Here is a 13564-nt window from a genome sequence, read left to right as displayed (position 1 = left end):
TTTTACTGCAAAATGCCACCCCACGTGATAATGGCACTTTTATTATTTAGGATGTTTTTGTTTTTGTTTTTGCAAACGCAGCTATTTAAAAAAAATTGATTAATGTCAAATAATTTACAAATCCAAAACGGCTCGGAAGGAAACTGTGCCAAATGGATGCGTTTTAAGGCCTTAGTCATGAAAAATGTTATAAACTTAAATGAAATAATTACTAAATATTGAGGTCAATATGACATCAATTTGATGTCTAAAACATGACGTTGATTTGATGTAAATTAAACGTCAAAAATTTTGTCCTACATATACATAAAACCAATTTAAGTGTGGGATTAACTTCCGATTTTCACCCAGTTAACACTGGAAAAAATTAATTTCCAAACTGAATTTAAAATGGTGCATAAAGAATATTGGTCAAGTCTTGACTAATATTTGACGTCAAATTGACATCAAGGTGCCCGCTGGGAATACACTGTGTGCGGAACAATTAATAAAGTTAATTTCCTTTTCTGAATTTGGCAGCCCTAGTCATATCTGTTCAGCCATGTATTATTACTGTTTGGTTTGTTATTGTAGTTCTTTTCTTTAAATATTCATGTTACATAATATGTGGTCAAGTGATATAAATACACCGTGCTTCTGTTATGTATTAAAAATGTTTGTGGCCCCTTTAAGAAATCTAATCTGTGTTCTCGCGATACTAGTCTTTTAGAAGCGCGCGCGACCAGAGAAGCCATTTCACTGCACGCCAGACAGACCGGCAGAGCTCCATGCTGCAGTGCGAGCGTCGATCTGATTTACTGCTTTATACCATCATCTTTACAGTTAATATTACTCCAATGTCTTCAATATTCACCAGTGTGTTACAGAAATGAGTCTGAAAGGAGATTTGATGTGTAAGTCTCAGTAGATGCGAGTGAAGGTAAAGGATTGGGTTCGTGAGCTTCATGATTTATGATTTAATTGCAGGTTTATCTAATAAATGAGTCGATGGGATTGATGAGTGTTGTTCAGAATGAGCTGGACTAAACCTATTGAAAGCACAGGCGTTTATCTCTCAGTAATGTTAGCGTTGTGGTTAATGTTGTCGTGTATATGACAGTCTTGAGCCCTGACGGTGAGTGTTTCTCTGTGTAAAACATGCCCAGATAGCACATGTACGTCACGGAGACCTCTGTGAAAGGCCGTAGCGTCTGATTAAGATCGCATTCCATTTCTATAGTTCGACTGTTTTTCGTTTTTAAATGAGTCGTCTTCCCTACCTCTAAATGACGTCTATACGACTAACCTTAAACATTCGAAATCCAGTGCTGTGCACCATGCGCGTCACCGGTGGAGCAGAGCTCGTAATAAAAATAATCATTAGTTTAAAAAAAAGTGAAATACCTATTTATATCACAATGCATACACTCCATGACATAATAGATTTACATTTAACTCGTGCAAGCATTGAATTAAAATCATATTCTGTTGAAATTGCGTTTTCCCCCCAAATACGTGTAAAAACGTCATGCCCTTATTTTTTTATTTTGCGTCCACTGCTTTCATTTGTCTTACTATATTAATGATTACGAGGGCACCTTCACTTAAATTGCGTTTTGTGTAAGATAATAGAATATATCAAAAAGGCACTCGGGATAAGCATTGTGCACATGGACTTTTTAATAATGCTATAAATAATTAGCAAAGGCTACTTTAGGCCCTTAATTAGGTTTAGGTTATATAAATTATCAAGCATGGGAACGCTTTTCTGTAACCCATCATTCACAACAGCCTTATTTGATACCTCTAATAGGGGGGAAAACGTGTGTGAATGTATATAAATATATATTTTTTCCACATTTGAGGTGCCCCTCCTTTCATGCCAACTGCTATTTTACCTGATTATAGTTATAGGTGTGGTTTACACTTTTTGTCATATTTTGCAGAGCATAATAAATTACTATTTAACTTAACATGCTTGACTGCTGCTTAGAATACCAAGTGTAATATTACAAGCTTTGTGATTGGAGTAACAGTTCAGTTTATACCATGGTCTATAATAGCCTGGTGGGCACCCTGTTGAGGTTTAAAACTATTGGATCTGCCCTGAGCCACTCTGGATCTGCCGTAACCAATCGCTATCGTTTGGTCGTGACGTATGTCATGCGCCCTTCGCCTGTTTCACTCATGGAAATCCGACAAAATAAAAGTGCACATGTGCATGCCACCTCAGTAATAAAACTAGGATAAAACCTAAAACTCGTGCATTCGGATTGTGATTTATTCACGCCACGGTGGACGGGAGAGCTTTGTGATCGGGAACGCGGCGCTCACGCGGTCCGTAACATCATTGTGTGCTGTAAATAAAATGAAATAAAAATTTCTCAAACGTTCATAACGTTAAATACAACTCAAGTCTAATACTGAGTTTGCGATTAACACTGAAGCGAATGCAACTGTAAGTGTGACACCTGCGGCAAACAGCTAACGTTAACCACGTGTTGCCCAAACTTTTTAATTCTAATTTTTGATTAAGTTACACAAGCACTTAACATATATGATCATTATGCAAGACCTACTATTAATTAACATGCACAGTTAAAAGGTTGTTAAACATGATTACCTTCGTGTAGATGATAATCTGACGACAGACCTGGCGCAGTCTCCTGCTGCGTCCCAATTCGCCTACTTATACTACGTCCTAAAAGTATGTACTCTTTTTGTGAAGAAAAAGTATATACTTTTGAGTGTGTAGCAGAAAAGTATGCAAGCTTCGGGATTACTTCGCCATCTTTAACGGACTCTGTCGCTTAGTCACATGCATCCCATCACCGGTTATCTGCCCTGTCAATCATCGTCAGACTCGTCACAGTTCAAATCCTCCACATTCAGTTGAATCTCCTACCGTATCGGAGAGAAATGTAGCCGCTCGTTGATCTGCCATTTGTGGATCTTTAATGCAGAGACTCTCCTCCTGTGTTTGCAGTTTAAATATAATGATGCATTTAAAAGTTAACGGCCAAACGTGTCATTACAAAAGTTCACAATGCTGCTGCATGTGAAATATAATGTGGACAACACTGAATAAATATATTTTTGTCAGGTTAAATATTGATAGTTGGTCACTCAAACCCCTTTATCTAAACTTCTCTACTTAACCGCCGAACTCACACATCCGTCATGTTTGTAGTTTATTAAAGCTTTTTATCCGCGTTTGTAGTTCTAATCGAATCCTCGTCCAACTCGCAATGGGTTGTGGGCAATATCAGCCGTTAGAGTGCCCATCGATCCATACTGTGAATTCGGACCGGAAATAGTAAACCATCCGGGAATCTTTGGAATACTCTTTTCAACATACTACGATTTGGGACATACTAATTCTATTTTCGAATACTATTTAGGATGGATAGTGTGCGAATTGGGACGCAGGGTCCGTTTCCAGCTTCAACTGGAGCGCGCGCACATTGAGGTGTGACATCACCAGCGAACAGCCAATCGCGTGCCCTAAAAACAGAGAATCCGATTTCGCTTCTCGCGAGACGGAAAACAAAAAATTCTATATCCAAAGACCTTTTCTATTTGAATATATTTTAAAATGCTATTATAATGTTATATGTTTCTTTGGAAAAAAGGCTCAAGTGGCTTTGATTTAAAAACCAAAACCAAAAAACTTTAGCCTGATTTCCAAAGAATCATGTGACATTAAAACCTTCCCAGGAATAAATAGAATTTTAACTCTTCATCATCGGAATAAATAACACTTTATTTATTTATTTATTTATTTATTTTTAAAATAAACTTTCATAAAGTAAAACATACATATTTTGTGTCCTTTTTACCAGATCAAACTTTAGACGGCACTTTGATTTTGTATCTGGATGCCAAGAATGTAATTCATGAGAATAAATATTAGTTTAAATATAGGTTTAGTTCTCATCATGCTACAGAATATTTTCATATTCAATCTTTGATTTAAATCATAGATATAGATCTCAATATTTATATAATCATGAAGTACACAAGACAATTTCATTAAAACAATTTAATTATTCAAAGTTCTGCATTTATTAACTTAGTAATTTGTTTAATTTGACTACAGAAAGCTATATCTACAACCATCCATCCACAGTAAACTGAAGGTATGTACATCAATTGTGTTAATTATCTTGGTAATATCTTAGGGCCGTGATGGAAAAAGAAGAAGAACAAAAGGGTTTGTTTGTGTTAAGGTCTTAATACTTTGGCTTGCAATGAACCATCCTACTGGACACTGAGAAGAAACGCAAAGGAGAAGGTAGATCAACAACTGCAGACAATGCAAGCAACAACTTGGGGGAATGAGTTGGGTTGCATGCACAGCGACTGGAGTAACACTTGTCAAACTCAAATTGATGAAGACACATTTATGGACTGTGTCTCTCATATTGACGAGACTGAAGCTATCAATATGGCAAGTGACCTTTATGACAGTGAATCAGACACAGAGTCAGGATCTGAAACCGATCAAACTTCCCCAGAAGATGATTTGGCAACCTGGGCTACTGAACACAAAATCACTCATGTGGCATTGAATTCATTACTTAACATACTACGTCAACAAAGTTTAAATCTGCCAAAAGACTCAAGGACATTACTAGGAACTGTGCGTTTAAACCCTGAAACACAAGAGAAGGCTGGTGGCCAGTATTACCATTTTGGAGTGCTGAATTCAATTACAGAGGTGCTACATCAAAACGTCGACATTCTGAGCAAAATTCACACCTTGGAGCTTCAGGTCAACATCGACGGTTTGCCTCTATTCAAAAGTTCAGCAACACAGTTCTGGCCCATTGTAGGAACACTGCAAAACATCAGACAAGAGGAGCCAGTGACGATAGGGTTATTTTGTGGCACATGTAAACCTACTTCACTAAGTGAATACCTTGATGACTTCAATCACTGAAGTAAATGAATTAGAAAAAGGGTTTGAATTTGAAGGAGTGAGGTTATCTTTACAGCTCTCGTCAATGGTTTGCGACGCACCTGCTCGTGCATTCCTAAAAAAGGTTAAAGGTCACGCAGGCTATCATGGATGCAAAAAATGCACACAGGATGGAGTGTACCTGGAAAACAGGATGACATTTCCAAGAAATGACATGCCTCTGAGAAACAATGAGAGCTTTAGAAACAAGACAGATTCTGATCACCATCATGGCATGTCACCCCTTGAAGAAACGTCCCTCGACATGATCTCCGGTTTCCCCCTTGATTACATGCACCTCGTGTGCTTAGGAATCATCAGAAGACTTCTCCACTTGTGGCTGAAGATGGGTCCTCTCACTTGTAGGCTGTCAGGATTTCAAATTAACACCTTAACAGAAAGGTTAGTGAATGCTCAGAGCAATGTGCCCATGGAGTTTGCACGGAGCACTGAGAGAAATTGACAGGCGGAAGGCAACAGAGTTCAGGCAGTTTTTACTATATACCGGACCTGTCATGATGAAAGATCTCCTCAGCACAGAGGTTTACAAAACCTTTTTGCTGCTTTTTGTGGGAATCTCCATTTTGTCCAACAACAGTTTGATTGAAGATTACTGTGATTATGCCAATGACACACTGGTTCTCTTTGTCACTCACTTCGGTCAACTGTATGGTCCACAATTCCTATTGTACAATGCACACTCCCTTATACATCTTGCAGATGATGTAAAAAAACATGGCATCCTAGATAATTTCAGTGGTTTTAAATGTGAAAATCACCTAAACAAACTCAAAAGACTTCTGAGGAAACCAACACGCCCTTTGAGTCAAATAATAAAAAGATTCTCAGAGATGCAAAGAAGCTGCAAAAAAACCAGAACCAAAACCAGGCCACATCTGCTCAAAAAACAGCATACGACTGGTCCTCTACCGGCATCCTTTCATGAGGCAAGCCAATATAAAGAATTAAGGACAAGTCTTTTTACCTTTAAACTGGACCAGGCGAACAGTCACGGTTTCATCGGCGGTAAAGTTGCTAAGCTACAAAACATAATTTCATTCAGGGATGAAATGTATGTAGCTTATAGTTCCTTCAACCAACCAGGAATCCTTTTTTGATTATCCCCTATCATCCTCTACACTACACATTCATTTAGTTGATGACCTCTCCACATCTGACAAATTCTGCAAGCTTGAGGAAATAGAAAACAAAATTTTTCTTGTACCATATCAGCATAATTTTGTTTCAATTCCTGTATTACACACCGATTAATTATTTCAGCCCTTTTCCATAGTTTATGCAATTGTACATAGTTCATTTTTATCCAAGTTAATAAAATTGCAGAAGGTAATGAGGTGTGGCTCTGTTTCCTCTCACAGCCCGAGGTGTTGACAACTATTCTGGAGATCAGCAACATTGTCTTCACTAGCATGTTTGTCCTTGAAATTCTTTTCAAACTGCTGGCCTTTGGTACCTTCAGATACATCAAGAACCCCTACAACATATTTGATGGGATTATTGTAGGCATAAGATAAGATCTATATCTATATCTATACCCCTGTTGAATAATCCAGCATGAATTCCATGCTGGTCCAGGCTGGCCAGAGCTGGTATAGTGTTGGTGTATAGTGTAGGTCTGTTCTCAAGCAAAACCGATCTGGTGTAGCTAGTCCTTCCACTTTCTATGTTGGTGACCAACAACCAGTCCCAGCATGCAAAACAGACCTTATGCTGGTCACCGACAATGCTGGATTTTTCAGCAGGGAATTATATTATATATTATATATATTTTATATTGTAACATTCAATAACTCACTACTTTTTTTCAATGTTTTTGAAAGAAATATTTTATGCTCATCAAAACTGCATATATTGATCAATAATTTTCAGATTTCTTATCAATATCAAAAACAGTTGTTCTGCTTTATATATATATATATATATAGTATAGTATATAGTATTCTTTGATGAATAGAAAGTTCAAAAGAATTTGATTAATTTGAAATAGAAATTTTGTAACATTATAAAAGTCTTTACTGTAATTTTTTATCAGTTGGCTGCATCCTTCCTGAATAAAAGTATTAATATTAGTATATTTCTTACAACAACAGCAGCAAAAATTTGTATTGACCCCAAACTTTTGACCGATAATAGATAATTAAATATTTTAATACAATTATACAATAAATATTAAATATTAAAGATTTTGTGATGATGAAATGAAACATAGTGATAATTTTACTCATTTCAAAAAGCTACCCAGATGCTATTGTGAAAGATAGTAGGCATTTTAGCAGGGCTTCTTGTTAAAATGCATATTGTGCTTGTAAGCATACATACATAAGCAATGTGGAGGTTGTGGTTTTTTCATCTGAACTATTAAATATATAAACTCTAATTACTAAATATAACCATGTGTTTCGATGGCAGTGTGTGGGAGATCCTAGGGCAGATGGATGGTGGCCTTTCAGTGCTGAGGACATTTCGTCTCCTGCGTGTCCTCAAACTGGTGCGCTTCAACACACGTAGTGTATTGTAAATAATTACTTATTCTTGTCAGGTTAGGGTTATTTATGATTTTAGAAATATTTGCATATCCCATAAACCAATTTCTTAACTCCATATCTATATATTGAGCTAAAATAGTTGCTACTGTGCAGTTCACTACAATGGAAAGTTTTTACATCAGCACAATTTTCTGAATTGCTGAACCTGCATTGTATCTTCCTACCACACACATTTACAGCTATTCTCAATAGATTATCGCAACACCATTTTGTGGTTAAAAAATACTTAATTTCTAGAATGGGAAAGCCTGGGAATTTCTTTCACTTCAGTAAGGAGCTGAACTCTGAGTCTGAATAGTTTTTACTGTATCATCACAAAACATTATTCAAATTGGAGCTCTAGCATCAAATTTTGTATTATTTTCCCCACTGTAATTCAGATACAAGAAAACACATACAGAAAAAACATTGCTCTATTGCACATTTAATTAAAACATCAAAGTTTTTTTCCCCTCCTTTCTATATGTAAAGTGCTTCGAATACCCAGAAAAGCACTATATAAATATAACACATTATTATTATTACTTTCTTTCATCAGCCATTCTCTGTTCTTTGGTGTTTATTAGACGAACTGTTTGTGTATGTATTTCAGATTCTGACCCAGGAAGACTGGAATGTGGTCCTCTATAATGGAATGGCTTCCACCTCACCATGGGCGGCTCTTTACTTTGTGGTTCTGATAACGTTTGGGAATTACGTTCTCTTTAACATCCTTGTGGCCATCTTAGTGGAGGGGTTTCAAGCTGAGGTATATATATAATTACAGCTTGCTCAGTTACAGTGTTTTGTTTATATTTCTTAATGCAGATAGTCTGGGGAGTTAAACTTCAATACTGCACTCAATATAAGCCTTTTTATGATCTACATTACAAAAAAAATCTAAATGTACATCTTATAAACCAATATATCAACTCCACGTCTAAATCTACAGCTAAATACGTCGCTTATATGAAGCTTTGATTTATAGTCGAAAGTCTTTATATGCATTACTTCAGATTTACCTTAACAAGCAGTAAAAGGTTTAGTAGCAAAATGGGCTTTTCATTTGGACAGTACACTCATGCATTGAATCGTTTGCAGCAGTTTTCTCACACCGAAATAGTAACGGGACACTGTATACGACAAAAAAACTAAAAGCGTGCTGGATACGGTGGATCTGTGCGTTGTCATGATCTCCTGTGTGGGATGTCTTGTGTTACTACTGTATGTAGTTTTGAAGTTAGGTTCTGTGTTATTTCTTTCTTTGTTCACCCCATGTTTGTTGCCACGGCTGCTCATTTGATCGCACCCTCTATGTTTATTACTATAGTAATTTATTAGGCCTTTTGTTCTCCTCTGTATAAATACCCTTGTGCTTCTCTGGTTGGCCGGTCAGTCGTTGTTTTGCTGTACCTGTTCCTGTTGTGTGTTTCATGGACTATCCTGTCTTCCCTGTGTGTTCTTTTGTCTTGTGGCTTGTTTTTAATAAATTAAGCTGCATGTGGATCCCCTTCTCTGTCTGTCCCTTTGCCTGCCAGCTTGTTAGCTTGTGCATGACTATGCACTGCAGGTAAAATCAATTTATGTCCATATATTCAAAACAGGGTCAAAATATGGGAACACTTATTTTGATGCCCCAGTACTGTTGAAAGGCAGTAGTACTTAATTGTTGTAACAAGCAGTATGTGTAACATGGGCACTATAATGTAACATCTTACAAGGATAACATATTCTTTTACTATCTCAGACTAGCCCAAGAAGATCTCCGTGCCACTCCCGTGGCTCAGGCAGTAACTCGGGCAGCCGTAGATCCAGCTGGAACAGTTTAGGACAGGCGCCGAGTTTGAGAAGGAAGGACACGTCTGGAGACAGGGCATCTCTGATGTCCGGGGAGGGCAGGGGTAGTTTTAAGGATGAGGACTTGGAGGGTGATAAACTGGCCAATATCAGTGGGGGCTTACTGCAGGATCCCAGCTCTCTAGATGTCCATGAGCTGCCCCAGACCCCCGGCTGCAGCTCTTTGGGAGAATACCTCGACTGCAATGGAAGAAGCCTGCACTTACCTACTGACCTGTCCACCAACCTGAGCAAAGAAGACTCCATCGCAGAAGAGGACATGGATGATGTAAGTCACGGCTTAACGCTGGATAATCACACCTGTCCTGTGCTGTCTGTTACAGTCAGGCAGTGCTTATGACTTGTTTTTCAAAGATGTCTTCCCAGGAGTTTGTGTCTTGTGAGGAGATGAATTGGCATGCTGTGATTGATTCAGCGTGGTAGTTTGAAGACAGTAATTATTTTTCTTTGTTTGTGGAAAGTGACCTTTATTAGTGTCTGTGTGATGATATCTGTTCTCTCAAGAGTCTTGTCTTAAAATTGAGTTTTTCATGTGCTGTGAAATTAGCTGAACCAATAGAGCTACAATAAAGGCCCACATACATACAAACAACATACACAACTGGTCGAACGTCTGGACACACCTAAACATTCTGGTAACACTTTACAATAAGGTTTCATTTTTTAACATTAGTTAACTACTGTAGTTAACATGAACTAAGAATGAACAATACTTTTACAAAGTATTTATTAATCTTAGTTAATGTTAATTTCAACATTTACTAATACATTATGAAAATCAAATGTTATATTTGTTAACATTAGTTAATGCCCCTTTTTAAGACAAAAAATGAAATAGATATTCTTTTGAACTTTTTATTCATCAAAGAATCCTGAACAAAAATGTATAATGTTACCACATAAATATTAAGCTGCACCATTGTTTTCAACATTGATAATAATAAGGAATGTTTCTTGAGCATCATTTTGGAATGATTTCTGATGAACCGTGTGACACTAAAGACTGTAGTAATGATGCTGAAAAAATCAAATTTGCCATCACAGAAATAAATTACAATAAAATATAATCAAATAGAATGCTGTTATTTTAAAGGGATAGTCCGCCCTAAAATAAAAATTAAGTAATTATTTACTCACCCTGGTGTTTAACTAATGCCGTAGGCGTACTTGTTTTGCAGACCACAAAAGGAGAAGGATTTTTTTTTTAAGGACCACTAATGCTCTTCCATATAATTTCAGTGAATAGTGACCAGCAACAAGCCTTTTTATAAAAATGCACAAGAATTACAGAATGATTCCATGCAACACATGCCATGTTTTCCAAGTGTTCTGGTGGTATACGATAGCGCTTGGTGAAAACAGTTAGAAATGTTATGTATTTAATGATTCTCACTCATTTGTGAGACTCTCAAGGTATGTGAAATCAACATTAAGAAGAATGTGACATGAAATATAACCCATGTACTTCTAATCCGCTGTGTTTGTCAGGAAGTATCATGTCAAAGTGAACTGGAGCTTTAATAGTCTAATGAATGTGCGGTCGATCACAGAAGATAAAAAAAAAATGTGGTTTGTTTTTTCACCAACTCCTATTGTATACCCCCAGAAGGCTTGGAATATATGGCACGTGTTGCATGGAACCATTATGTGACACTTTTGCGTCTTTTATAAAAAGCTTGATTCTGGTCGCTATTCACTGCCATTATACTGTATGGACAACCACGAGTGGGACATTTAAAAAAAAAAAAATCTCAGTTTTTGGTTCGAAAAAGAAAGAAGAATTTAATTAGAACAACACCAGGGTGAGTAAGTGACAAATTAATTATAATTTTAGGGTGATCGATCCTTTTATTGTAATAATAATTAAAATATTATAACAATACAAATATTATCCCTATTATCACACCCCTATTTTACTTTTAAAAGTAAAATATTGCATTACTATACATTTAGAAAATGTTCTCCAACATTGGGCACTTGTTTCCTTTTTTATTCACTATCTGGTCTAGCTTAACCATTTATTTTTATACACTTGACTTTAGATAAAAAAGTTTAAGATGATAAGAAACAATTGTGCCCAAACTTTGACCAGTTCTGTATTTCTGTGTTAGACGTGCAGGTTTATGTGTATGGCTATCACCAGACCAAGCTCAATTTAAGATTGAACATTGGTCTGGGGAGTCTGCTTAGTATTTTCTACTGCACAAAAGAAGCGATCAATGAGCATTATTCAAATGACTCCGTACGCAATTGGTTAATCCTTCAACCAATTAGACCACAAAAGGCGTGATAAACGAGCATTATTCAAATGACTCTGTATGCGATTGGATAGTTCTTTAAACAATCAGTCCACAAGAGGCGTGATCAATGGGCAACGACCCATCGATTCTCTATCCGTCATCGTGTTAAACCCGCCAGTAGCCAGGTGGATAAGCCAGTCTGTAATTGGTTCCTGCAAAAGTGTAACAGAAGCAGTAGAAATTAATGTACAGGTTTCCAGACTGAGTTGCTGGGCGAAATCAAATCGCCGGTAGATCAGGCTGGGTTTACCCAATCTACAGGTTTATAGCACACATTAGGCATACCTCTTATAATTGTCTTGTGTGTTTTTAGGCTATCCCAGGAAACCAAATTGCATTTTTACAACGGTATACATTGGTCTTCATGTTTCTATTATTTCTTGTGAAGGAAATTTGAGTTATGTATCAATAAGTCACTGCTGAGTTGTTGGGAAAAAACACTTAAAATTGTTGTATGAGAGGTGCTGCATGGCGTTGAACCGAAACTGCATAATGGAGTGCATAAAATGTCCATAAAAACTGCATAAATGTGTCAGTGCTAGAAATATTCTTTAATGATTTCCCACAATTGTATTACAGCTGCATCATGGTGTCATTTCTTCAAGTTGAACCATCTTTCTAGCCAAGTACCTGCAAATCAATTAGACATTGAGACAAAGTGGATTTTAATTGCGTAAAATCTATTTTGCAAAAAGCACAATTAACAGTTAGTTATTTAAATGGTAATTCATCACATTTAAACAAGCATGTATTTGAACCCCTATTTATTGATATTGGATCAAGACCATTATCCTAATGCTTTTAAGGAGGTTCTTATCTACTTTAAACACTTAAAACTCCTGACAGTTTCGAGCTGTAGTAATTAGCCGTAGTTCTTGTTCAATTTGCTGACACTTCTCTCTCGTGTGTTACAGAGTTTCTGCCTCTGTCTCAAGAGGACATTGGAAGCATATAAACCTAAGTGGTGTAAAAATCATGAGGACTGGTCCCTTTATCTGTTCTCTCCTCAGAGCAAGTATTTGCCATCTCCTAGCATCTGCTGAACAAAGGTTCACGTTCACGCCTGTAACTTGTATAATTCTGTCCTAGGTCTCGGATGATGTGTCAAAGGTTAATTTCTTACAAGATGTTTGATCATATAGTCTTGGTATTTGTCGTCTTAAACTGCATAACCATTGCTATGGAAAGACCCACTATCCAGCCATCTGTAAGTTTGCTTATCTTTAATAGTCCATTTGTATCTATGCCTACTGGATGTATGATACAGTATATAATGATGTTTTTTTCATTTCAGGAACGAATGTTTCTCAGTGTCTCCAATTATATTTTCACTGTGATCTTTGTTGCTGAAATGACTGTAAAGGTATGATTTTTGATTTTCTTATTTATAAAGAGTGCTCATTCCACAAAACAATTGTACAGATGTGATATGGCTTGTGTTAAAGGTGGTGGCCCTTGGCTTCTTCTCCGGGAAGGACAGTTATCTGAAGAGCACCTGGAATGTTCTGGATGGGATCCTGGTCTTTGTCTCGCTCATTGACATTCTGGTCTCTCTGGCTCATGGTGGACACCAAATCTTTGGTATCCTGAGGGTTCTTCGCCTGCTGAGATCTCTTCGGCCGCTGAGGTGAGTAAGTGAAAGGTCACAACGTGCCTGTCTAAGGCGCAATCAATCAATGAAATCCGATACACAGTCATTGCTCCAGTTAGGAAATAAACAGAAGGTTAGTTATGGGGTTGCATTATGTGTATACTCTAAAAGCCCCTTCTCACTTACTGATTCAACTAAAGCTTGACAAAATTAAAGGTCTTTGCACCGAATATCGAGTCCGATATTTTCGCATGCGTTTTTTTGTATTCGTGATACGAAAAATTTGTCACACACAGAGACCTTGCACACTGAGTCCGATGGGGATTAATAA

At 37.1% G+C, this 13564-nt stretch overlaps 1 protein-coding gene across 1 annotated transcript; it reads left to right on the top strand.

The window, feature by feature from the left end:
* Positions 1–687: 687 nt before the first annotated feature.
* Positions 688–13269, top strand: LOC137065768 (voltage-dependent T-type calcium channel subunit alpha-1H-like; the record flags this gene model as incomplete). Its single annotated transcript, XM_067437299.1, has 7 exons — positions 688–893; positions 7370–7448; positions 8099–8254; positions 9233–9610; positions 12557–12657; positions 12732–13005; positions 13088–13269. Coding segments are annotated over exons 2-7 (1148 nt in total), but the record flags the coding sequence as incomplete, so codon positions are not given.
* Positions 13270–13564: the final 295 nt, after the last annotated feature.

This window comes from Pseudorasbora parva, unplaced genomic scaffold, assembly GCF_024679245.1.
Source record: "Pseudorasbora parva isolate DD20220531a unplaced genomic scaffold, ASM2467924v1 scaffold_121, whole genome shotgun sequence".
Classification (NCBI taxonomy): domain Eukaryota; kingdom Metazoa; phylum Chordata; class Actinopteri; order Cypriniformes; family Gobionidae; genus Pseudorasbora; species Pseudorasbora parva.
This window is presented reverse-complemented; position numbering and strand designations above follow the sequence as displayed.